The 25,491-nt window shown below is 33.1% G+C and overlaps 2 protein-coding genes across 2 annotated transcripts; both read right to left on the reverse strand.

Moving 5' to 3' along the window:
• Window positions 1–469: 469 nt before the first annotated feature.
• LOC140990300 (uncharacterized) lies at window positions 470–3,042 on the reverse strand. The gene is made up of 4 exons (XM_073459915.1): window positions 2,007–3,042; window positions 1,621–1,726; window positions 991–1,190; window positions 470–853 (listed from the first exon to the last, which is right to left on the reverse strand). The coding sequence occupies exons 1-4, from the start codon at window positions 2,774–2,776 to the stop codon at window positions 583–585; spliced, it is 1,347 nt and encodes a 448-aa protein (XP_073316016.1). The 5' UTR covers window positions 2,777–3,042; the 3' UTR covers window positions 470–582.
• Window positions 3,043–13,704: 10,662 nt separating this feature from the next.
• Window positions 13,705–24,161, reverse strand: LOC140989743 (myosin-1-like). The gene is made up of 23 exons (XM_073459124.1): window positions 23,025–24,161; window positions 22,509–22,610; window positions 22,285–22,428; window positions 22,050–22,200; window positions 21,931–21,958; window positions 20,977–21,142; window positions 20,751–20,814; window positions 20,614–20,627; window positions 20,446–20,530; window positions 20,210–20,313; window positions 19,977–20,115; window positions 19,721–19,839; window positions 19,455–19,607; window positions 19,282–19,371; window positions 18,998–19,075; window positions 18,525–18,683; window positions 17,868–18,074; window positions 16,444–16,649; window positions 16,219–16,354; window positions 15,625–15,754; window positions 15,392–15,538; window positions 15,037–15,104; window positions 13,705–14,683 (listed from the first exon to the last, which is right to left on the reverse strand). The coding sequence occupies exons 1-23, from the start codon at window positions 23,322–23,324 to the stop codon at window positions 14,024–14,026; spliced, it is 3,450 nt and encodes a 1,149-aa protein (XP_073315225.1). The 5' UTR covers window positions 23,325–24,161; the 3' UTR covers window positions 13,705–14,023.
• Between the last annotated feature and the right edge of the window lie 1,330 nt (window positions 24,162–25,491).

A 25,491-nucleotide genomic window follows, 5' to 3' on the forward strand; every position in this document is an offset into this window, starting at 1 on the left:
GTATAAACTATAAAGATATATTAATTAAGAAATTGTATTCTATATTATTTTATTGTTATTAACTTTAATTTTCTAACTAATTTATTCTTAGCCACAACTAAAAACTGATATTAATCATGATTTAAATAACATAACAATTATGGCAAAAACTTGTTTGAGATGATCTCATGGGTCGTATTTTGTAAAACGGATCTCTTATTTGGGTCATCCATAAAAAAATATTATTTTTTATACCAAGAGTATTATTTTTTATTGTGAATATCGGTAGAGTTGTCCCGTCTCATAGATAAAGATTCGTGAGAGCGTCTCACAAGAGACCCACGCAACAATTATTTGTCCCTTTAATTTCTTTCAATACTCACAAATATTTCTATTAATTGTAATTGTTTGGAATATTTGTTAATAGCTAAGGGCTTGCCTAGACTACATGTAAGAGATATGGAAATTTAATGTATAAATAGGACGTTATTTTTAAATTTTAGTAATTGATGAATGAAAGAGGAGACCAAGTGTAGGTACAAAATCATTAGTATAAAAAAAGGGATACTAGAAAAAGAATCAAGAATTGGTCAGCAACCTATTTCAAGAAGAGTTTTTGCATTGAACCAGCACACAATCCTCCAGAAACTGAGTGAGCTGAGAAGAGTACAATTTCGGGTCGTTCCGAAAATGATCCACATGGGGCGTAGAAACGAAGTTACAGGCTCTAACCTCAACCCCACTACGCCGTTGCTCTTCGATGAAGGACTCGACCGACCCTGCTGGAATCACTTTGTCGGCAGAGCTGTAGATGTATAGTTGCGGGCATGATGGTTGTTGAGATGATAATAGACTCAGTACATCTGAGAGCCTCCTGTGATTTTTCAGAAATAGGTAAGCAGTGTAAGTGTCATGCAGAAAAATGGCATTGAATGCCGTAAAACGTAATCTCTGCTACGATATCAATCAGCATATACTAAATCAATATAGCTAGGACAAGTTAATCGATACCTATTTACGGAAGGATAATTCAAAACCACTCCAAAGAACTTCTCTAGAATGAGGAGCAGAGCTGCCTCAGTTAATGCAGGTTTTACTTCAATGGAGGTTCTGGTTTCAGCCAGTGCCCCCGTATTTGGTTCATCGTAAGAACCCTTCGTCGAAACACTGTTTTTCTTCAGAAAAGCTGCAGAAAATCCAGAAGCCCAGACCTAGATAGATATAAAAACAAGTCAAAAAAACTTTTACCTCATGCACAAGTTAAAAGTTTATGACATAAAACACATTTCAACCAAACTTAATGTACAAATAACTTTTCCTCTTCTCTGTTAGCGGAAAGCGTATCCTGGTTTTAGTTTTTAGTTTACCGTACGACCTGATGACAGACGATGAAACTACAGCACTAGTCAAGAAACTCACTCGATAATATTGGACAAATTATGTACAAAATAGAAAGGCCAGAGAAAGGTAAAAATGCTCTTAATAGAGGTGGTCGTATAGGTCAGCTTCAGATATAGGTAATTATGTATGACAGATTAAAATTATCTATATTAAGCATATTACGCAAAGACGATTTTCAAATTCTATCATTTAAGTAAGCCGAGAAAGGTTGTCTTCGTTTAACCACGCAAGAAATATTACCTGAGGATCAGGTGCCGCCACAGGAGCAGAATCCACAATGCAGCCTTTAATCCTTTCTATTAGATCAGAATCCTTCTTCTGAAGCTTTTCCAAAATGACCCCATAACTGCAATACAAACAAGACACACATACATCACCGAATTGCTTTACTACATATATCCCAAAATCCACTCCTCAACATCATTGTATGGTGGCAAATGAAATGAAGCTTCATCCGAGCTTCTCAATTTATTATTGTACCCAAACTAGAGCCAAAAGAATTCAAATACAAGTTTCTAGTCGAGCTTTCACGCTGGCATTATAAAATTTATGTTCAATTTCGAACATACGAATATAAATAGCATTTGGTTTAATTTGATAAATCATTATAAAACAAGGAAACTTACGTTAACCACCCAGTATTACTGAAAGTATGAAAGACCAAATTTTTCCCATGCTCCTCCTCAAGCCACTCAGCAAGATGATTCACAAGCAATTCTACATTCTTCTCAGCTTTTCCTCCAACTTGATAGCTGAGGACCTCGGACATGGGGAAAGTAAACGTTATCACATGAAACCCTCTTGAAGTATACCAATCGGCATATCTCTTAAGATGCTTCTGCTTTGCCCCCAGCCACCCTAGCAAGACAACTACTGTCCTAGCTTTATTCGAAGAACCACCGGATAACTCAACGGTTTTAGGCTCCGGCAAATGCCATCTATACAAAACATCAGATGGCGATGACGGAATATCATATCTATCTACAATGGGATTAGCGGATTTTTCCAACTTGGCCGAGCGATATAAATCAAATAAAACAGGAGAAGACATGGCCAAAGAATGATAATGATAATTCGAGTTAGTGTTAGGGAATGGTATGCGTGCCTTAGGCATGGGAACCTGAATTCTAGTAACAAAACGCAATTGGGTCAATCTCGAAACCGAAATCTGAGAGACCCACGACGAATTTCTTGTTTCTCGTGATGAATGTGATAAAATGGAAGAAGGGTTTGATTCTTCCAAAGAAGATGAAGTGTTTGATTCTTCCAAAGAAGAAGAAGTGTTAGAAGATCTTGAAGGGCCCAATTTGTCGAAGAAATCAGCAGATATGGAGGCTGCAGCTACCGCAGAGGCAGCAATAACCGGCCTTTGAAAGAATCCGGCAAAAGAACCCATGATTTTTCTACAATCTTTATCTCATTCAAACAACCAATTTCTTATTTCCGCAAAATCTAACGAACACCAAGAAATCAAATAAACTAAGCGCCTCAATAATTCTGTACACTTAATTCAGTCACGCATACCCCACAAATCCAAGAAGACAAAACCAGAACAACCTGCGTGAAAGTTGATTATAAATAAAGTTCTATCAAAATTATGATAACACCAATCCGATAAAACATTAAAAAGATCGAAAATTGAAGAGGGCCGCAACCAGATCAGCACGAGACGAATAAATTAAAGTCAAATTCGGGCTGCCAGCCAGAAAAGATGACAGCCCGACACAATCCACCGACCGCGAGCAAGAATTCGTCCGCCTCGGAGACGAATAAATTGTTCAACGCGTTTCTTGAATCACTTCCTTCTCCGCTCCTTCTTTATATATATTCTTAATATATAGTATAGATATATATANATAAAAATTATGAACGTAAACATCATATTTGTGTCAAATAGAAAAATACTAAAACTACAAAAAAAATAACATAATAAAATAAATTTTAAATTTTAATAATATAAATTATCAAAATCGTAAAAACAAAACATATGTGACTTAAACATAGTTTTTTTTATTTATATTTCATGTAAGATTTTAAAAATATTATTGATTTTATATTAGAATGAATTTTAAAAAGAGTAGGTCTCTTGTGAGACGGTCTCACGAATCTTTATATGTGAGACGGGTCAACCCTACCGATATTCACAATAAAAAATAATACTCTTAGCATAAAAAATAATATTTTTTCATGGATGACCCAAATAAAAGATCTGTCTCACAAAATACGATCCGTGAGACCGTCTCACACAAGTTTTTGTCTTTTAAAAATGATTTTTATTTTGTTTATCTAACAATTATTATATAAACTAATTATATGAAATTTTGAAATATAAAAGTAATGTAGAGTATTGTTGTTAGGGGTGCGTTTTGGTTTTTCATTTTATAAATATATAATTCAATATCTTAACTATTTTCTCTTCTTAGATAATTTATAAATAAAACATTTAAGCATAAAATTTAAACAAACTAAAAAATTATTCAAAATGATTCTTCATTAGTTAAATATAATATCATAAATTATATAATCTAAATAAAATTATAAATAAATCATTAATGAAATAAAAATTCGGTTTTTTCAATGGGTTCGATTTTGAAATATCTAATCCGAAATCGAGTCATATAAATTATCGATTTTAACATTTATATTGAATCAAATAATTCATGGGTCCTTTCGTTTTTATTAGTTGAGCTACTATCTTTTAATTTTTACAATTGAACCACACAAATTAAATTTAATTTAATGTATAAAAAATAAGCAAAACGCCGAGTCACCCTTTAGTCATTAAGCACGTGTTTAATTTATTTTTCCCAAATTAGAATGTTCTTTAATGTGAATCAAATTATATATTAATAATATTCTGAAGGAATATTCTGAAGGATATTCCATCTGATTTCCGGTATTTTATTGGGATACGTATGTTTAGATGTTAATAGAATAGATGACGACATGTATATAATCGATATATTACACTTATTGTGTAATATAATAATTTTATAATTTCAGAAAATTTATTATGATATTTGATTCGAATAAATATTGAATATGAGCCAGATTAAGCTAGGCAAAAACTTGTGTGAGACGGTCTCACGAGTCGTATTTTGTGAGATGAATCTCTTATTTAGGTCATCCATGAAAAGTATTACTTTTTATGCTAAGAATATTAGTTTTTATTGTGAATATCGGTAGGGTTGATCTGTTTCACAGATAAAGATTCGTGAGATCGTCTCAGAAGAGACGTACTCATATAAACTAATATGTGAGATTAGATTTTATAATGAGTTGTCAACAATATTACCTTGAGATAAAAATAATTTAAAGATGAGCAGATTTCTTATTAGACGAGACGGATTGATCCGATCTATTAAAATATTTTTATTAGTGTATTCGTTGCAGAGATTTACTGACTTTTTTTAAATAACAGACTTTTGTGGTGTTTATAGATTTCTATTGACTTTTGCAGAATCTCAAAGATTTCTAAAGATTTTCACAGAATCTTGTAAATTTATTTTGCATGATCACTTTTATTTAAATTTGTAAACTTCTTCATAGAACCCTATGGATTTTGTAATTTATTATTATGATTTTTTTTTAATTTGAACTAACAACTGAACGTGAATAACTTTTACTTATTTCAAATATTTCTCTCTCAATATAATATTTTTTACATATTGATTTCATGAAAGACAACAAATAAGTCAATACTAAATTTATTGCAATTAAACTTCAATTATTCAAGTCAATTCAACATGTTTATTTAGATAATTAATATTTTTAGTACTGACTCAGGTTCGAACTTGGCTCACTAAGGGTAAATGAATCAGGGTAGGCTCAAAAGAACGGCACTGATAATGCGAAAGAAAACGGTTTGAACCTAATGCCCTTTACTTTGTTTATGCCTCTAATCCATCACAAGGTGTCAACAAAGACATGTATAACAATGCAACTTCTAGAAAAATTAACAATGCATGACCAACACACAATCAAATAAAATGGAGCATGGTATAATGTTTGCTCATAGGCTCAAAGCTCACCAAAGAAAACGGTATGTGTGCTAGACCCCATACACTTATCATTTCAACATATCATCAAGAGAAACTATCCACAAATGTAGTAATAAGAATGCAAAAACAGTTGCATACAAAGAAAACATCAGTTTTTTTTTCATAGACTCGTATCAAAGGCATTCAAGATTCAAATGAGAGAGATAACGAATAAACACTAAATACTTTATGGATCAAACAACTTCACTCTACCGTACTCTCTCTCCTTTTTTTTTTACTTTTTTTTTCACTATTCATAATTTATATGTGGCAATGTCCTCAATGACACAAAAAGTAGATACACAATGCAGACAGTAAAAACGCAAGGTAAGTTAGAGAACTCCCCTGAAATTTGTTGAGCATCGTATAGCAAAGCTTTCTATTGTTGTGGCGGAGGATATTGTGGATCGATGATGGAAGCTGCTGAGAGAAGATGTGAAAGGGGTGAGAACAAATACAGTTAGATAAAAGAATGTAAATTTTTTTTTTTTATTTTTTCAAAATCAGAAGATGTTTTCTCACAAGGCGTGATCACGCCTTGTTAGAAAACATCTACTGCATTAAGAGATTTTTTTTTAAAATCAGTAGATATGTTTCAACAAGGCGTGGCCACGACTTGTGCGAAAACCTCTACTGGAACAATTTTTTTTTTTTTTGAGCAGAAGTGGTATTCTTACAAGGTGTGATCACGCCTTGTTAGAAGACATCTTCTGCACCAAGGTAACAAAAATTTTACTATTTGAAAAAAAATATAATTAAAAGAAATTAAAAATAATAAGAACAAAAATTTGGGTTGCCTCCCAAAAGCGCTTGATTTTTAGTCGTCGACTTGACCCTCAAAAGCACTCATTCAAAGAGCGGCTGACGCCCAAAGTACGTGTCATATGACACCATATATGGGTCTTGGTTCCATGTGCCTTCAAGTTTGGCTTAATGTATGCAATGTAAGCTCGTCTCCTCAAAAAAAAGTGACTTTAAATAATAGGCATGGGATGAGAATATCATCGTTGGGTCTTGAAGAACAAAATCTGTTGAAATTGACAATGGAGAAAGACAAGGATCTCCTAGATGTATATATGATAATATTATCGATGAGCTCAAATCGATAGTCTCAGGAGCTTGTTCATCTCTCAACTTCACTGATGGCACATTTTCGTATGATATTTCTTCCAAAACTTCTTCAAACTGAGGCTCAACATTTTCCTCATTCAATGCCATGCGCTTGTTTACCATATCATTCAGTCGACTTATGATTAATTCAAGACTATATCTCTCATCTTTTTTATGCTCGAAAGGCTGGTTTGTAAAATCAGATTGGCTAATTTCTGTAATGTATTGGTGGCTCCAACTCTGCAGCGAAGGATTCCAATACTGATGGTAGTCGAAGTCGGTCATATCATTTAGCAAATATATCACATCGTCTTCATGTCGACTAAGTAGTGTACTACCAGTTGTCAGTGCCCCATTAAATACCAATCTTCGTGTAACTGCATTCAAACCTTTAAGGAAAAGTCGAAGAAGAACATAGTTAGAAAAATCATGATTCCTGAATGTTGTTACTAAATTATTGAATCTCTCCCATGCTGCGTAGAATGGCTCTCCGTTTTGTTGGGCAAAGTTTGTGAATACGTATTTCACAACAAAAAAATCTCAAATTCTTCTTTTATTGATGAATCACATGTATAAGAAGAATGAGACATAAAAAATAATAATAATAACAAAACTCGAAAAAAAACCTAACCTTGCACCGTTCCCCGGCAACGGCGCCAAAATTTGGTGTGCTGTCGTTGTGCCACCAAACTTAAATTCATACTCTTTAATAAAATTAGTGTAATGGTGAGTAGGGTCAAATCCACAGGGAACGGGAGATTTATTTCTTCCGAGAAAAATGTAAATAAAGAGGGGATTTTGAAATATGAATTTAATAAAATACTAAACTAAATTTATCCAAGAAATGAAAACAATAAATTTAAATGATAATTAATCTACTAGACGAAAATGAAGAATTTAATACGAGAAAGATCTGATTCAAGGGAGTTCTACTATTTAATTATATCACTGTTCATCGGCAAACAAATAATTTATTCAAGTTGTTCCAAGCAATTAACCTTAGAATTATAGGGATAGCCACTAAAATTCATGTGTTTTCCTAAATTAATTGACCGAACCCAGCATTCAGTCAAAACTTATCAATAACTAACTGGGCACGATAGCGTTCCATATTAATTAACGATAGCTTTTAGATTTGTAAAAACAGTTAATCGTGAAATCTAACAATCGAGATAGCTGTAATTGATAAATCCAGTTTTTTGATTTATTTAGATTAAATATATTATGATAGCACAACATATCTAATCTATGCTACTCGTGTACCAATCATTCATGACAATTACGTATCACTGAATTCATGGTTAACGGTAGAAAATCCTATATCGAATTAAATTGTCAGATTAATCGATATACAATATTTATATAATTAAATCATAAATCGACAAATACTTGAAATAACAAGAATATTAAATCTAAGAACGAATACCTCGCAGTGATAAATTAAAAAGTAAAAAACAACCCTTAAACCAAACTAGAAAATTGGAGAGAAAATCCTTGAGCCCTTTCTTTTCTACTCTTCACGTGAGTTGTTGGAGAGGATGGAGAAAATCTTTTCTTGTGTGTAAAAAATGTTGTAATCTTGCCTCCCACCTTCACGTGAGTTGAGTAGGCAAAAAAGGAAAATTGGGTCAAAAAAATATCAAAGTCCAATAATATAATAATTATAACCTAATCACTAAAATTAAAAGATACTTAGAAAATATTTTCCAAGAATATAGAGTTTTTTATGGAAAAAACTCTATATAGTATTCTTCCTTGATATAAAAATTCTTCAATCCTCACTAAGCAGTCGAGGAGTAGTCATAAGGCGTGATCACGCCTTGTCCAAAAACCATTTCTGAATTTTTCTGCTTCAAATATTCTACTAAAATCATATCGGCAACTTTAATTGTAATATAAAATCACCTTTTTTAGCCCAAATTTATCGCAAGCGTAGAAAACTTCCTCCTACAATAAAATCACACAAAAATGTGTCGATTAAGCACGTTAGACGTCGTAACAATGAGAGATATGACAACAAAAAATACAACTATTATGAGCCTATCAATATATAATTTTGATTTTAAACTATTGTTAACAATAAAAGAATATGTTTTTAATAAACACAAATAAAAGGAAAAGTATATGGATGAGAAAAGAATAAAAACTAGTGTTTGTAATGAGTAAGTGAGTTTGAGATTTTTTTCAATTAAATGTAAATCATAATCTTTAGATTGAATCAAAGACATTTGTTGACATTTTATTGTAGTACATTAAGCTTTAATTCTTGTATTTAATAGAATTACATGAAGTCATTAAAAGTCTATTAACATTTTGAATACATATAGACTTTTGTAGAGTTTTTAAAAGTTAAGTTTGAATATCACATTATTTTTGAAAATTCTACAAAAGTCTACATTGAATATCACTAAACTTTTATAGAGTATATACGATCATGAGCCATTAGGATGAACCAACATGGCATCGGCCCATACCTATGCACCACTACTGATCATTGGTCGTTAGGATGGTCCAGCATGAGCCCTAGCCCATGGCCATGCACCGCCACTCATAGAATATCTCACCCCTGGAAAGTGGTTTCTTTCGTCTCCCCCAACACTTGAACTCATGACCACCAAGCTTAAGTACCTAGATTCTTTAAGTGTTGGTACCAGTTGGGCTACTAANGCTTGGTGGTCATGAGTTCAAGTGTTGGGGGAGACGAAAGAAACCACTTTCCAGGGGTGAGATATTCTATGAGTGGCGGTGCATGGCCATGGGCTAGGGCTCATGCTGGACCATCCTAACGACCAATGATCAGTAGTGGTGCATAGGTATGGGCCGATGCCATGTTGGTTCATCCTAATGGCTCATGATCGTATATACTCTATAAAAGTTTAGTGATATTCAATGTAGACTTTTGTAGAATTTTCAAAAATAATGTGATATTCAAACTTAACTTTTAAAAACTCTACAAAAGTCTATATGTATTCAAAATGTTAATAGACTTTTAATGACTTCATGTAATTCTATTAAATACAAGAATTAAAGCTTAATGTACTACAATAAAATGTCAACAAATGTCTTTGATTCAATCTAAAGATTATGATTTACATTTAATTGAAAAAAATCTCAAACTCACTTACTCATTACAAACACTAGTTTTTATTCTTTTCTCATCCATATACTTTTCCTTTTATTTGTGTTTATTAAAAACATATTCTTTTATTGTTAACAATAGTTTAAAATCAAAATTATATATTGATAGGCTCATAATAGTTGTATTTTTTGTTGTCATATCTCTCATTGTTACGACGTCTAACGTGCTTANATGATAAGTCCTAGTTGAAGTGAGTTACAAGACGTTGTAAAAACAAAGTCTTTTAGTGAAAACTCTCCTAAGTTGATGAAAGGGTGATGTAGGAATGTTATATCTGAATATCCATAAAAATATATGTCTCATTTCATTACGCCACTTTACATTCATGCATATTATTTTCAAGTCGTTTTTTGTTAACCATTGAATGCATTATATAGTTCATCACTAGTCAAGGCGGACCATTTCAACACTTATTCACTTTTCAGTGGTCCAGCGAAACTAATCGTTCGAGAATATTTCATAACAATCTAAAAGTCGTTAATAGTGGTTCAAAGTTTCGAAATATTCATCCTCCTCCAAGCTCTAATCTGATCCCAACATATCTATATATGAAGTGAAAAGTAAAATTTTGTGCATAAAAAGTACTTTTTATAGGTTGAGTCGGGTAAAAAACTTGTGTCATAAAATTGATTAGTGAGACGATGATGTTGTAGTTGCTTTATATTTAAAAGATAGAATATTTGATATTCGATAAATGGATAAATTTAAAGGATTTTCTATTATATAATTTTGTCATCGCTTATTATTAAAGAAGTTGAAATGATTTTTTGTCCAGAGACCGTAAANCTCCTATTTCTATTATTTATGTTATCATTTAATTTTACAGGAATAACAATAAAATACAAACGGATTGATTCGTCTAAATTAAAATCTCAAGTTTAAAAGGATAAATTTTTCGTGTTCAAGATCTAATCGTAACAAAATATTTTCCTCAACTAAAAACCAATAAAAAAAAATATTGTGCGTGTAGGTATGTTGTGTTAACAAACCTACAATTCAAACACTTAAATATAGTGAATAATAATAATTTTTTAAAATAATTAGTACACGTGTATTTAAAGCGTGAATTCAAATTTCTTAATTTTATTCAGAAAATATTGATTTTATATTATTTTCATTCATAGTACAAATTATTATTATTATTATTTGTTGCTCTTATTATTTCTTTTATTTTTTATGACATGAGAACTAGCGGCTGCTATCATTTTGTGTGCACTGGATAAACTTCTGAACTAATGCAATAACATGATTGTGTGACAAACTCGTTCGAGAAGGTGTTGGTAGAAAAAATCAAACTTCTGATCACTGATCAGGTGCTCACTTACTCTACCAACTCGAATATGAAAGACTTCTTATTTCTTTTATTATTGTAAGTTAGGATTTAGGAAAGAGGAAGAAGTTGTTAACGAAAATGACGCGGAGGTGCGTTGTCCCTATGCTATCCTCTCTACTTATAAGGTATAATTAATTATGAAACTAGATCTATTTTTTCAAGACATTAGGCACAACAACCCTAATTAATCACGCATTTCATTCATAATTTATCACTGAATTGTTTTATGGATCGTAGCTTTCACCAAATTAAGAACAATTTTGATGCGATCAAAAAGTTCGCACACATTAAAATACCTTGTTCCGATGATCACAAATCAATTTCTTCAATAAGTCAAATCAAACCGCTCCAAAAATATAATTGTGTATTAAAGACAATAGGTAAGATGACTTCATCCGGAGGCCAACTCACTCCGATGCTCAAGTCAGTATAATATTTGAGATTAAAGATACATGACTAGCGTAAATAATTGCATATAAAATAAGAATGAAAAGTGTATTTTGATGAGGGTTAGGAGCCCTCTACTTAAAGGTGGAGAATCCTGGTTAATATAGAATTTTGTGATATATGACAACTACATCTGTGCATATCCACGTAATATTTTGTACTATATCTAAAATATAATTATATGTTTTATAGGATTGTTACAATATCGTCAATTTTACCCCCACAAAAAAAATGACGATGAGTAAACTGATGGAAAAACATTTAAGTGAGTGAAATTATATTTTATATTATGTAAGATAATATTCTAGTTGCATATAATAACGTCCTTTGAGCGTTTGTTGTGGAGCGAGCTTTTTGAGGTATGCTAAATAAAGTGGCCCGTATAGTTATCAGAAACTGAGTAGATAGTCAAATGATCTTTCATGTCTATCCGGAAGTGGCTATACTGCTCTTAAGAGGTCCAGTCAAGATGTCGAGACCAAGAAAAGATCGAACATATATAAGAAGTACAAGATAATACCGATTACAGTAAGAAGACCAAAGAGATCCAGAGTGAAAATATGTGTATGAGAAGACCATATATGACTAAGAGTCTGGACATAAATATTGTTTGATATACTTATGATCTGAGTTGATTGAAAACCAATCTCAGGTTGTGGGTGAAGATCTGCTGAAAGCCAAGCTCAAATAAAAAGAAGTAAAAACAACCACTAAAGACCAAGCTAACATAAAGAGCAATACAGAATAATCTACTAAAAATCGAGCTCGAACAAAGAGCTATAGAGAATAATATACTAAATACCGAGCTCATTGGCGGAGCCAGGAAAATGGCTCTACCCGTGCTAGAATTCTAAATTCTAGAATCTTTTAATATTTTAAATTGATCTACCAGGACTAATATCATATTAATCCAAAATTATACAAAATTTACATATAATTTTTTAAAAAAAAAAAATTGGACCACCGGGGCTGGGTGGCAATGACTGTGGCTCCACCACTGACCGAGCTTGAACAAAGAGCTATAAAGAATAATCTGCTAAAAACGAGCTCAAATAAATAGCTATAGCTCAAATAAAAAGCTATAGAGAATAATCTGCTAAAAACTGAGCTCAAATGAAAAGCCATAGATAAATCTCCAATTAATGTTGCCGAGCGCAAGGTCGGGCTTATGAATTTGTCAAACAAAGTCGGGCTCACTGAATGTTGAGTGCGAGGTCGGACTTATATATTTACCAAATATAGTTGTTTACTGAGTGTTGAGCACGGAGTCGGGCTTATGTATCAAAGTGCTGGCTTGGCGAAAGAGTTGCGACCGAGGAAATTGTTTTGGTTCATTCATGGGTGATGGGGTTAGGCGATAGTTTTTCTTTTCGGCAAATTTTTTTCTTCTTAATTCAATCAATAGAAAACAAATCATCGCTATAAATTTCGTTCCCACAAACAGTGCCTTGATGTGATCAAAAAATTTGTACAATTAAAATACCTTAAACCGATGATTCAGCCCGGATACGAAGTCACTCAAGCGCTCAAGTCAGTATAGTATTTGTGATAAAAGATATATGACTAGCGTAAATAAAATAATTGCATATAAAAAACGTATGCAAGATGTACCTTGATAAGAGCCAGAAACCCACTATATATAGGTGAATCCTGGTTAATATAGAATTTTGTAATATATAATAACTAGATATGTGCATATTTCAATTAATATTTTGTAATATATCTAAAATATAATTAGATATTTGATAAGATTTTTATTACATCATAAAATTTCTTAAAAAAAATTGGACAAAAATAATTTTATATGTGCCATTTTAATATTAATTAATATTATCTTGTGTGCCTACACAAATTCTTTTTGAGGGTGTCAACGTATAGTATTTTTTAAAAAATCAATGGTACATAATTATAATGGCGCTAAAATAAAATGGAAAATGCAAAAAAATATATAATGACTTTATAGCATCTGTTTAAAGTTGTAGATTTGGGATAGATTTGATTGATTATATTGGGTTGCATATTTCTAGCTCATTAGATATAAAACTTATGCTGATTGAAGGTGTCATGCAAGTGTTATCGTAATACAAATTTTGTTCCAAAAGTTTCAGCTTCGCTAGAAATAATCTTCATCTAAATACTCAAGTATGAATCAAAACAATCTCTCTCAAAGAGCCTATAAGATAATGTTTGAGCCCATTCTATTAGTTGGCAAGTAGACTTTATGGTCAGATTGTCACATTATCCATCACACAAAATAAATTGTAAAACTAAAAAGTAAAGTTGTCTCATTATCAGAAGGAGAGATCATAAAACATAGGTGTCTTCAATCAGCAAACACATTTAAACTTTACTCATAAATAAAATGACAGCCAAATTTACACTACAGAGAAAAAAGGGCAATGCCATGAGGAATGGCATTTGCAATCTTCTACAAAATCATTACAAAAGCACAACTACAAGTCCAACTTTACTATCTTATCTGTTTCCATTACCCACAAACTTGACACAAACTTGGTAATGTCAACTCAAAACTATGTATAGTTCAAGAAAATCCATCTCTTCAAGGAATGAAACTCAGGTTACCCTTGTACTGTTCCTCCCACCCCACCATTTCTTTTTCGCCTTCTCTCCAGAGCCTTCTTCATGCCCAAGCTTATGGAGAATCACTTTTGTTTCTTTTAATCTTGATCCATAATCTTTTTTCCAGGCCTCGAACATATGTTTCAATCTGTGAAGCTCGAGATCAGGATCCAGACCTGCCTCGACTTGACCTGATTTAACTTCGATTAAGAACTTGGCGTCGTCCTTGAATACTTGAATTCGTTGCTCGAATTCATCAGCTAATCGACCTATAACATTTAAACCAGTACTTGACGATCTTTCTCCAGTCTTTTCATGAATACCTATGTTGCTACCTGTTTCCCAGGTAGATTCTCTATCATCGTTTCCATTGAGTGAGGCATCTGAATTTCTTCGAGAATCGTCGAAAGCTAGGCTCTTTCTCGCAATGGAAAGACTAGATTGAAGCGACCTCATTTGTTTCTGCCACACTTCTTCCATGGACTTCATTTTTAGCTCATATTCAGACCATCGATTCTCATACTGTTGCAGCCTTTGGTTCAGGACCTCATCCTCTTCTTCTTTCTCTCTCAAAGCAGCTTCAGCTTTGAGAACACGACGATGAAGTTCAGCAAGAAATGACGACTTCACCAGCACTTCTTCTGGCTCGTTACCCTGATTTCCAGTTGAGATTTATGAAAATAAGTCTTTCAGATATATACAACAAACAACAAGCTGATTCTTTTTTCCAATCAAGCAAACCTTGTACAAAATATGAAAAAATTAAGCTGTAAATAGGTATCATGAAAAAGCACGCCAAGGAGAAAAATACATATCCAAAGAAAAATATATGGCATGACGTTAGCTAGATGTGTTAACATATCGAAGCATTAGTGTCCATTGCTGCCCACAACATACTAACATGCCATATATTTGTCTTTGGATATGAATCAATTGCTGCCCACAATATACTAACATTCAACCATACAACAATTCAAATTATCAACCAAAAACTGCGACCTGAGTACCTTTCTTTCTCCAAATTGCAGCAACCCTATGTCTCCCGAACATCTTCGAACCAACCAGCCACGAATAACTAAGAAATAGAATAAAGGAAAGAGAAAAATGAACTTATGAATACCCTTTTCACTTTTAAATGTTATAGCTCTATCACACAATGGCTATGAAGGTCAGGATGTGTCCGGCTGCACTGATCACTGATTCGATAGTGGAGTCATGAATTCTAATTTCCCTATTGTATATATTTCTCCAGTTTTTTCAAGAAAGAAAGCAGGTAGGATATAAAACTGATGCCTGCTTCAACTTAATATAATCGTTTACATTAAGGTAGTGTGTGTCACATTATTATGTAACAGAGTTTACCTGATTGTACTAGAACTGATGCCTTCTTCAAATTTCTAAATTTTTTACTGCAAATCCTGGATTTTATTTGCTTTTGGATGGAGATAGCGGCTCGATGCCTTTGTAATAGGATTGCATAATCCTTTCTAGTTTTGACACCACGGATAACTGCATTGAACATGTTTCACAGCTTAGAAAAATTTTATTTAGTAAATGCAGTCTCAAAATACATATCCACATAGACATAGACATACACGACTGAAGTGCAGCAATACCCCTCCTCAAATCCTTTAGATAGCCTCGAGCTTGATGACCCCTGTAACAGCTTTGAACACGCAAGATACCATGGAGAGTACGAGTTCTTGTATCCTCAAGTACACCAATCTGAAACGATTCATGGTACAATTAAAATTGAGTGCCAATGGAGCCTGATTAATTAACACACACTTCTCACATAATGGTTGGCGAAAAACAAGGGAACGAAATTCATGAAGAATAGTCAATTTGTTCTTAGGCCATTTTCAGAGAGATACCATAGATGTACCAAGATAACACAACGGCAAATATTATTGATGCATATAACAATTTTCCAATACAGGCAATTTTCCTGAAATTTAATGAAAGAATATCGACGAGTCACGGCAACTATGTCAAAGTTTAGGCAACTAGATACTCGATAACATCATAACACAAAATTAACATCGCAAGCTAGCTTGACGAAACACACTCATATGCACAGATAAAATTGGAAACTCTTTGACCTCATTTATTTTTCATTCAATTAATAGAATTGAGAATATCAAATTCCTCAACAGTGAAGGCTATAAGAAGAGGGGATTCACTCCCACCTGTCCAGTTCGAAAAAACAACTTAGTGTAGCCAACTTGATACATCTCAGGTAGAATGTTAAACTGGCGAAGAATTGCCACTGAAACACTGAGTGGATCCTGTGATGCAACATGATCTAATAGAAGAAAACCATACCTAGAGAAAGAGGTGGATGAGATCACATTGATAAATCATGGAATCTAGTGGTGATAATCAGTAGAATAATCAGGTATTTTATTCTTTACCTTCTGGTAAACTTTTGATGCGACATTCTGGTAGGAAAACCAGCTCTCGATATTCTAACAACTTCTAAGACTCCACAGCAACGAAGCTGTTGCAATACTAGGCCTTGATTGTAGTTACCAGGAGATTGGAAGTCATTGGGCTTTATACAACGTATAAAATGCGGTGTTGTATTCTCAAGATGTTGCATCAATAGGAATAATTGGCCCTGACTAACAAGAAATAGTAAGAAAACGAGAATAATATTAAAAGAAGTAAATTGCTTAGGGAAGCGTAATCCAATAAAAAATTTCCACCTTTGTCCCCAACTCCTCTCCTCAAACTTGAAGCAAATAGCAAAAAAATATGGCAACTTTTTTTTCCAAATTATCAAAAACTGTGGCAAGTTGAGAACCCTTTCTCCACAATTTTTGTTTTATAATCCAGTCAAATCTAATAGACCACGTGAAACTGGAAAATAAGATTTACAAAAGCCCTAACTATACAATGGAATACCGAATATGATGAGAACACACATAGAACAATAATATGGATGACATAGTATGTTAGGCTTGCTGTTGATTAGCCTGGATATGCCCAATCTATTTGTATATACTTTTGATTTATAAAATAATAATATGATCGATCCAAAAAAAAGAACAGATATAGAACCATAATTAACCTAGCACAAAAACTTTTGTGAGATCTCTCGTGAATCAATTTTGTGAAACGAATCTCCAATTTGAGTCACCCATCAAAAAGTAATATTTTTATGCCAAAAATATTACTTATTATTGTAAATATGGAGAGTGTTGCCCGTATCATGGATAAAGATCCGTGAGACCGTCTCACAAGAAACCTACTATTAATCCAGAATCCCAATCAGTAGGAAATCTTTAGGATTTCCCAATTCCATTAGTGCATGAAAAAACTATGATAATTTTGAACTATGAGGCTTTGCTACGTCCCTAACCACTCACAAGTTGAAGATATTCTAACTAAAGCCCTATTTCATCCAAAATTTGAAGACTTGGTGTCCAAGTTGGGCATGATCAATATATATCGCCCAACTTGGGAGTATTGAAGATCCGATAAGAGTCCATCAAACATGATTTGTTTTGATATAAGAATAAAAGTTTATAATTTTATTTTGTAATTTAAATAGTGGATAGATTAGGCTATTATTTTCTTTACTGCATTGTATATATGTAGGTTGTGCTTAACGAGAACAAAAGGGAATAAGAAACCTGGGAATAAGAAAGCTTCTTTTTCCACACATCTATTCACTCATAAGCTACATGAACATATAAATAGCAACTTAGATACAACATTAACATTGAGCTCTTTAATGCAAATGTTGCATGTTGATCTTTATAACGTCTGATTGCTGAGAGCCTGAGGCATCTACGTTTATTTATCCTCTGATCATTCAAGATTGAGAGGTTACCTTGAATTTAGTTGTGACACTCAATTTTTGTGAATCTGCTCCACCAGATTTATAGAGTGCACCAACTACAGGCTTTTGGGATTGAGTAAGCATGCTGGAAGCAAAAGCCTGAGGGAGGTGGCAAGTACAAGAAGATAATAGTTGGATGGAATCCAAATGTAGCAAATCTCGATTCTTCTCAAGAAACCCAGTTGTGTCATACATGACCTGGAAGAAACAAATAAGTTATTGAACCTCAACAGAGCCAAAAAAAAACAAAAAACAAAACAAAACGAAACAAAAAAAACAAACATTAAGAGGTGACTAGAAACTGTTTACAAAATATTTGATTTTTATGTGTGTAACGAAAAAAAAATCAAAGATGATGCAACCTGATGGCCAAAGTGGCGCCACTCAACAATTTTATGTGTTCCATAATTGGTACACCAAACGAAAAAATTAATTTGATACACATAATGCAAAAGTTTATAATCAATAATCATCCTTCAGCAAGTTCAGTTCACCATAAAATCATTAATCTAATGTCTGCCCCACAAATGAGAAATCTCAAAAACAATGACTAGAATTTTTTTCCTTTCTCTTTCTTCAAATGGTTGTAAGAGATAAAAATATAGATCAGTCGTCTATCCATAAAAAATTCAGTAATAAAAGTAATACCTCTCCAGCATAATGGCAAACAGTGAAAGCTTTGCCTCTTTCACCTCTAAAACAAGGATTAGAATTCAGATGTTGCTTAAGCTTATTCGCGAAGCTCAAATCTGTGCCATTCGGAAAGGTTGATTCCTCATCTAGCAAGGATTGTAACCCTAATGGTTTCTGCAATAAAGAAAACAAATGTCCAAGAAAAACTGAAGAAACCACATTCTTCGCAGGCTGTTCATCTGTCAACCTCAAATAAAGGGTATGAATCCTATTCTAATATTTATTATCGTGCATCAAACATGTTCCTAAAATACCAAAGAATATACACCCAAATAAAAAATTAGGAGAAGAATTTCTCCCAGATTATCACTATTAAACCTCATAAAAGTTGAGCAAATATGGAATATAATGCCAAAAGGTCCAACAGCTTAGTCAAAACTGACAGAATGAGACCATTAGTTGCATAAATTGTTGGAAAAGTGTCATACCTTCTCAAAGAGATTGAGACAATCTTGGTTATCTTCAAATTCAACTTTTGCCCAGTCAATACCATCTTGCACGTATTCCTGAAGAATAATTGGATAAATTCCAGTTCAATGGAAACTTTAAATCTTTCACATACCACATTCAATGTGTTGCAAAAGAAAATTTGCAGATTCAAAAAAGTTAATCAAATTCAGAAGATTAGATAGAAATGATACATTATCGGCATTTAGTCTTGAACTATGAAATAACTGCACAGCATAGGTTAAAGAAGACAAGTGAAGATTACCTCTTGTTCCAATTTGAACAAGTGGCGGTTGAAATGTTGTTGTAATCTTTCATTGGCATAATTGATGCAGAATTGCTCAAAACTATTCCTCTAAATAAAAAAAATAAGATAAGCACACGATGGTAAAAGACAGAGAAACAGGAAAGCTAAGAAAAAATATAAAAGGTGCATACCTCAAATGATTCAAAGCCATAGATATCGAGAATGCTGATGGATCGTCCGGTGCACTTTTTACCTACTGCTAATGATTTATTGATTTGTTCGACAAGCCAATCGAACAAACAAGAATAAATAGATTTTGCCAATGCGTCTCTCGTATCAATGGCCTAAAAGAATTAATAAGAAGTCATGAGACCGTTTCACATACAAAAGTTATAAACCCACTAAAGTCAGTGGTAGCCACATTCGAAATACAATATATCCTTGTGGAATCTCTAACCTGAGATAAAGTAAGCTTTTGAACAATATTGTCGTTTCCTACTTTCATTTTCCTAGTAGATAATGCTAGCTTTAGTTCCTCCACATTGCACCCAATCAACGTAGCAACATTGATTAGACCTGAAAATTGAACATGCAAAACAGAAAATTCATGCACTGACAAGGAGGTTTGCACATTCAAGTCATCGCATCAAAGATTTTCTATACAATGCATACTTGCAAAAAAAATTTCGTTTATCATATGTAAATATACTCACTTTCATCCACCACTGGTTGAACATGGTTTTCACCATCAACCACCGTAAATGAGACATTTCCCAGCCACAAAACTGCGGCTAGCATTGCAAATACACTATCTTGATCTTCTTTATTAACATGAACAATGTCCAGCGCTTCCTGGGTTTAGCAAAAAGATGTACATCTAAGTATGTTTAGATCAGATGAAATGGTAAACATAAAAAACATGAGATTAAACCATAAGGTTCAATACCATAACTACGCGGAACTGTTCGGCATCATTAACCTCAGAAATTGTATAGCAATTGCTCTGTCTCAAATAATTAAACTCATCGGCATTCCGTAACTTCAATTTCTCTGTATAAAAATACAAAGGTGCAGACACGAATGAGACTATAAGAAAGAAAAGGCACAGACAAGGACTGGAAGATAAAATGATATTTGGACTACAATTGGGATGTCTTAGTGTTGATGAAGCATATGTTATACCTTGTAAGGTGGGTGGAGCTCCAGCACAAAGCTGATAAAAGATATGATATGACCTTTCTCCCTCTGAACATTGAACTACTCTGGACTGTTCATCATAACAGTAAGCCAGAGTCTTTTATATCACAAACAGAAGATGATTGATATCAACCAAAGTAGATTAAACAATACCTTTTCAAGTAAAACTTAACGGAATGGACCGCGTCAAAAGAAAAATACAAAAAAAGATAATAAAATTAGTCATCGTAATTTACTAAATGGTGATTTTACTTCAATATTATTCATCATTGTGCAAGACAAGATCTTACATGTTTGAATCTTGGCACCTGATATTTTTCCAGTTTCGCTGAAGTGAATTTCAATCAACTTTCCCTGCAGAAAAATTCATCCACGTTACTTGAACTTTTGAGAAAAAAACAAAACGGTGATGGCCATTCATATTATCACACTCATATAAAACATATTATGGTGATTGCACACACACTCTGGTCAAGCAAATGGTCATGCAAAAAAGCTAGCCAATGAGCAACTTACGAATCTGCTTGAGTTATCATTTCTCAACGTTTTGGCGTTGCCAAAGGCTTCCAAAATTGGATTTGTTTTCAGAATCTCATACTCTATTCCACCACCACCTCCCAGGGCAGCTAGGTATTGCATTGCTATTTTTGCAGTCTCCGTTTTTCCAGCACCACTTTCCCCACTAGATGAAGAGAGAGAGTATAACTAGATAAAGATCAAAGGAACTCTACACAAGTAAATAGCTCAGCAAGTGTAATAAGCACTAAACATCAGCATAAAAATAAGAACCATTTCTGTCTGAAATAATGAAGATGCAGTGACCCAACTTTTTCTAGCAGTTTAAAGACAGATAGTGAAATTGATAGAACTGAAGCCATGCGCTTTCTTGATTAAGATGCTGTAGAAGATATAATATAGCATCAGAAAATTTCATTTTCAATTAGATAAAACTGTTTTATAGTCAATTCATGAAAAAAAGTACTTATGTGATTCAACAGTTTAGTAATTATAAGCTGCACGATAAATGCTTCAGAAACTATGAAGAACAGAAAAAACTAATTGGTGTTTGATCTGGCTTTTAATTGTTTCAGTGGAAAAACTTTGATAGTTATTTAAAAAGAATTGGAAGTGTTAGGTAAGAAGTTGATTTGATGTTTTGTCATTTGAGAGTGTGTTGCGTTTATTTTTAGTGATTCTTTTGAGTGGAGAAATCTCCACTTAGTAGCCCTTATAAACATAGCCTAAGTAGTTGTGAATTGTACTTGCATATTATCAAAGTCCAGAGGGTCGTGATATTGCCACAAGAAACTTATATTGCAAATAGGGGAAAGCAAAACACAAATAAATTCTAAAAAATGAAAACTGGCTAGTACAATAACATGATGCAACAAAATTGTCTTTGTAACATAACACAATGAAGCAATGAAGAAGAGCTGCAAGAATACGAAAATAAATTAGTGATAAACTGACCTTATAATGATGGATTGATTCACCTCATCTGCAGACGAAAACAAATCGTGTGTTAAATCACTGCAGCACTACCTTGGTTGCCGATTCGAGTAGTGAAGGTGGTGGTTAAATCATATTACCTCGGATCATTTCCCGAATAGCTGTATCTGTGATGGCATATACATGTGGGATCTCCAAAGATTTGCACTTGTATGCTTCAATATAATTATCGCCATATAATGGCAGTTTCTTAAAGGGGTTAATGGCAACCAGAACAGGACCTGCCTTGGTCTAAAAAGAACACCGAAGTGAGAAACAAAGCATCAGGTAAAATCAAATATTAGAACGATTTTAATAATAAAGATTCATACTTACATATATCATATCATGATTATATCTATACTGAAGATTATGCAATACTGATGGTTCGTTTAAATAACTTAGTTGCATAAGATCATCTATGCCATCGAGTATATCAGGATTCGCTGGCACCAGAGCTTCAAAATGCACTTTCAAAACCTACATGGGAAAAAAGTTGGAGAAAGATGAACTTACATGCTTAACAAAAATAAAATCACAATGGAAAATTTTATGCTCACTTTTCCCTCGGCATGTGATATCAATGACTCGTTTCCAGAGGTCCAAAGAATTGTCCCCAGCTCCCAATTACCATCAGGCAGTTTAAACCAAGATTTAAGCTTCTGAAATGACAAAGTTAAACTATTAGGTGATAAGGTAATTAAAATTTTTACCTGAATGAGGGTATCTTCAGCCAAAATAATTTCATATTTTCAACAACATATCAGATGTGTTTCCGAATCAGAATTTTTTGTCTCGTGTTAGGTAAAATTATATACAAAAGAGCTTAACCACTTTGACAAATCAATGCCTCGTTTTCTTCAATGGGACGTAGTAAAGAAAAAACACAAGAAAATAACTCCATGGGAAGAACTGAAAAAACATGCTCGGGGAAGAACAGAGATAAATGTTAGAAATAGGCATGAGAAACAATATTGGAAAATAAACAGAAAATGTGGTATACTATATGACTTAAGGAATTGACTCCAAATATGCAAGTACGTAGCAAGAAAAGGAAAACTCCTGTATTTATTTACCTTTTTTGATGCATATGGGGTGGTGTCGCTCCATTTAGAATCAGCATGCAGCTGTTCAAATGACCGTGTGGTAGTGTTAACAGACTGAATATAGTCACCATCATCACGCAAAGAAGCACCATCTTTGGTTGACAAGTCCAATGTACAATATGGTGATTCCTCATTAACCGAGCCAATTCCGGCATCACTCGGCCGTTCAACATTTTCCAACATACTGTCAGTTCCCATTGACAGAAAATCAACGGGAAGTGATTTGATAGACTGAAGTGAAGGCGAACCCTGTACTTTCTTCTGTGACATTTTCCTCAACGAAGGTCCTTTTTTTTCCCTTTGTTCTGCCTTAGTTCATTAATCACATTCACAGAATTATAATAATTGGATCAAAAGGAAAGCTTTTTTCCTTTTTTTGCTCTTAAAAAGTGAATCAAGCTTTAACTAACAGGTCCCACATCCTCATCTGCCAAGCTTAATGGCGGGGACCATACAGTTTCCATAATCGTTAAGCGACTCCTCACTAATCAGTCACATTCTCTACAGCAAATCTCTAACCCCACTACCAAATTATGCACAATCAATAAATCAAAGCTCACTCCAAAAAATTTGAGAAGGAAATATCAAATCTTCCAGATCAGTCAGACACGCATTTAATTTGCCGAAATATAAATACTTAAAACGCGTAAAAGATTTAGCCGACAGTTAATCTTCAATCTCCAAGCAGATATTTTGCCTCACAGCAAAGAAAAACGGAACATAATTCTCGCACCACTGTCTTTCTCTGCCAACAAAAAAAAATCCCAATCTGGGTTTTCGTTAATCACTCACAACGAAACTCAACCGATCGAACTCAGCTTTAAAAAAAAGAGCATAATTTCATGAGAGATGTATGAACAAGAAACCACAAAAAAACATCATCTGGCAGAGCAAATGCAACCCAGAATGAAGCAAAAACAGATTGAACAATGCTCAAAAACTTACAACGATTAGTAGTAGAAATGAAAAAGGAAGAAAACCCAGTGAGTGTGAGAAAAAGTAGAAAAAGGCCGCATTGGGCTTAGCTTTGAGTGGGGATATTAATCTTTTTTGTGGGAAAATTTAAAGCCAAATTCGGCAGCCATCGATGATTGACAAGGACATGGAGGGAAGAAAGGGTAATTGTGCCACCATTTGATTTTCAAATTGTTTTGGCACCAAATGTATTTCAAGGGTCCAAATAGACCAAACCACGTTTGATTGTAAGGCTCATTATACGGAACATTGGGAAATAATATTGGGAGCTGAGGACATTTAAATATTTAAAATTATAATTATTTTTTTATTTTATTAAAAAACATCGAATCACTATATATTTTACATAAAAAAAAAATTCTAAACAAAACTTCTCATTTAAATCGAACAACTCTTCTAAATTAAAAATAATTCTGTATTAATTGTTTAGTATTATTTGATTATATTAAAAATAATAATAACACATACAACACGTTGCATATGTATATTTTACTAGTCTCCTTAGAATAGCTCCACCCTTGGTTGTATTTTTCTTAAAGATCGGTGTTCATGAATAGTTAATTATGATTACGGTTACTGTTATGATTAACTAATAATTTCGGATTTGACTTAGAAAAAAATTAGAAAATGTTTGAATGTGCTTTTTTCTAACATTAACAATAATAATAAGCTGCAAATTAAATTGTATATCGATAAACGAAAATATATATGACATATTTGTTTGACTAATATATATATTAGTGTGTATATATACACCACTTATTCAATCCAATTAATCAATTGGATTATTAACCAATATGTTCGATTGATTGACCTTATCAACATCTTATCGAGTGATTCTGTCATGTAGGATTTATTCAAATGTGATTTGCTAGATTAATATAATTTTCAAATTATTACATTAATTCAAAGATAAGGCATGAAACTTTTTTTATAATATATACCGACTTTATGGGTCATCTTTACAGGTAAACCGTCCAGTCTGGATTATACAAAGCCTGGATCAGTAGAATACTAACTGGGTCGGAATACGAGTCGGTGTTAGTATTTTTCATGGCCGATTAAGATTTGTTAATCGGCCCATCATACCAATACACAAACGTGATTTATATTTCCCCACACATCATAAAAAAATCTCACGTGTAAATTGTAATGAGGCGTCCATTCTTTTCTTTTTTGTTCGAGGCCACAATTTTTTGATATTATATATATAAATTGTGAGATTGATTGGCTCGATCCATATCTTGGGGCGTAGCTTTACTAGGGACTAGGGTGGGCAGTTCACTTTAGTCTCCGGATTAATGTGTATATATAGTTATGTATTTTAGGAATTTTAGTTATTGAGCAAAATTTTTATACATGGAATTCTATGAGTTTTAAATAATCTAGCATTTGAGTTTATTCTGTATCTATGTGATTATCTTAATTTATATTATATTATATATATATATATATATATATA

The sequence above is a fragment of the Primulina huaijiensis genome, chromosome 12 (assembly GCF_012295235.1).
Source record: "Primulina huaijiensis isolate GDHJ02 chromosome 12, ASM1229523v2, whole genome shotgun sequence".
NCBI classification, from domain to species: domain Eukaryota; kingdom Viridiplantae; phylum Streptophyta; class Magnoliopsida; order Lamiales; family Gesneriaceae; genus Primulina; species Primulina huaijiensis.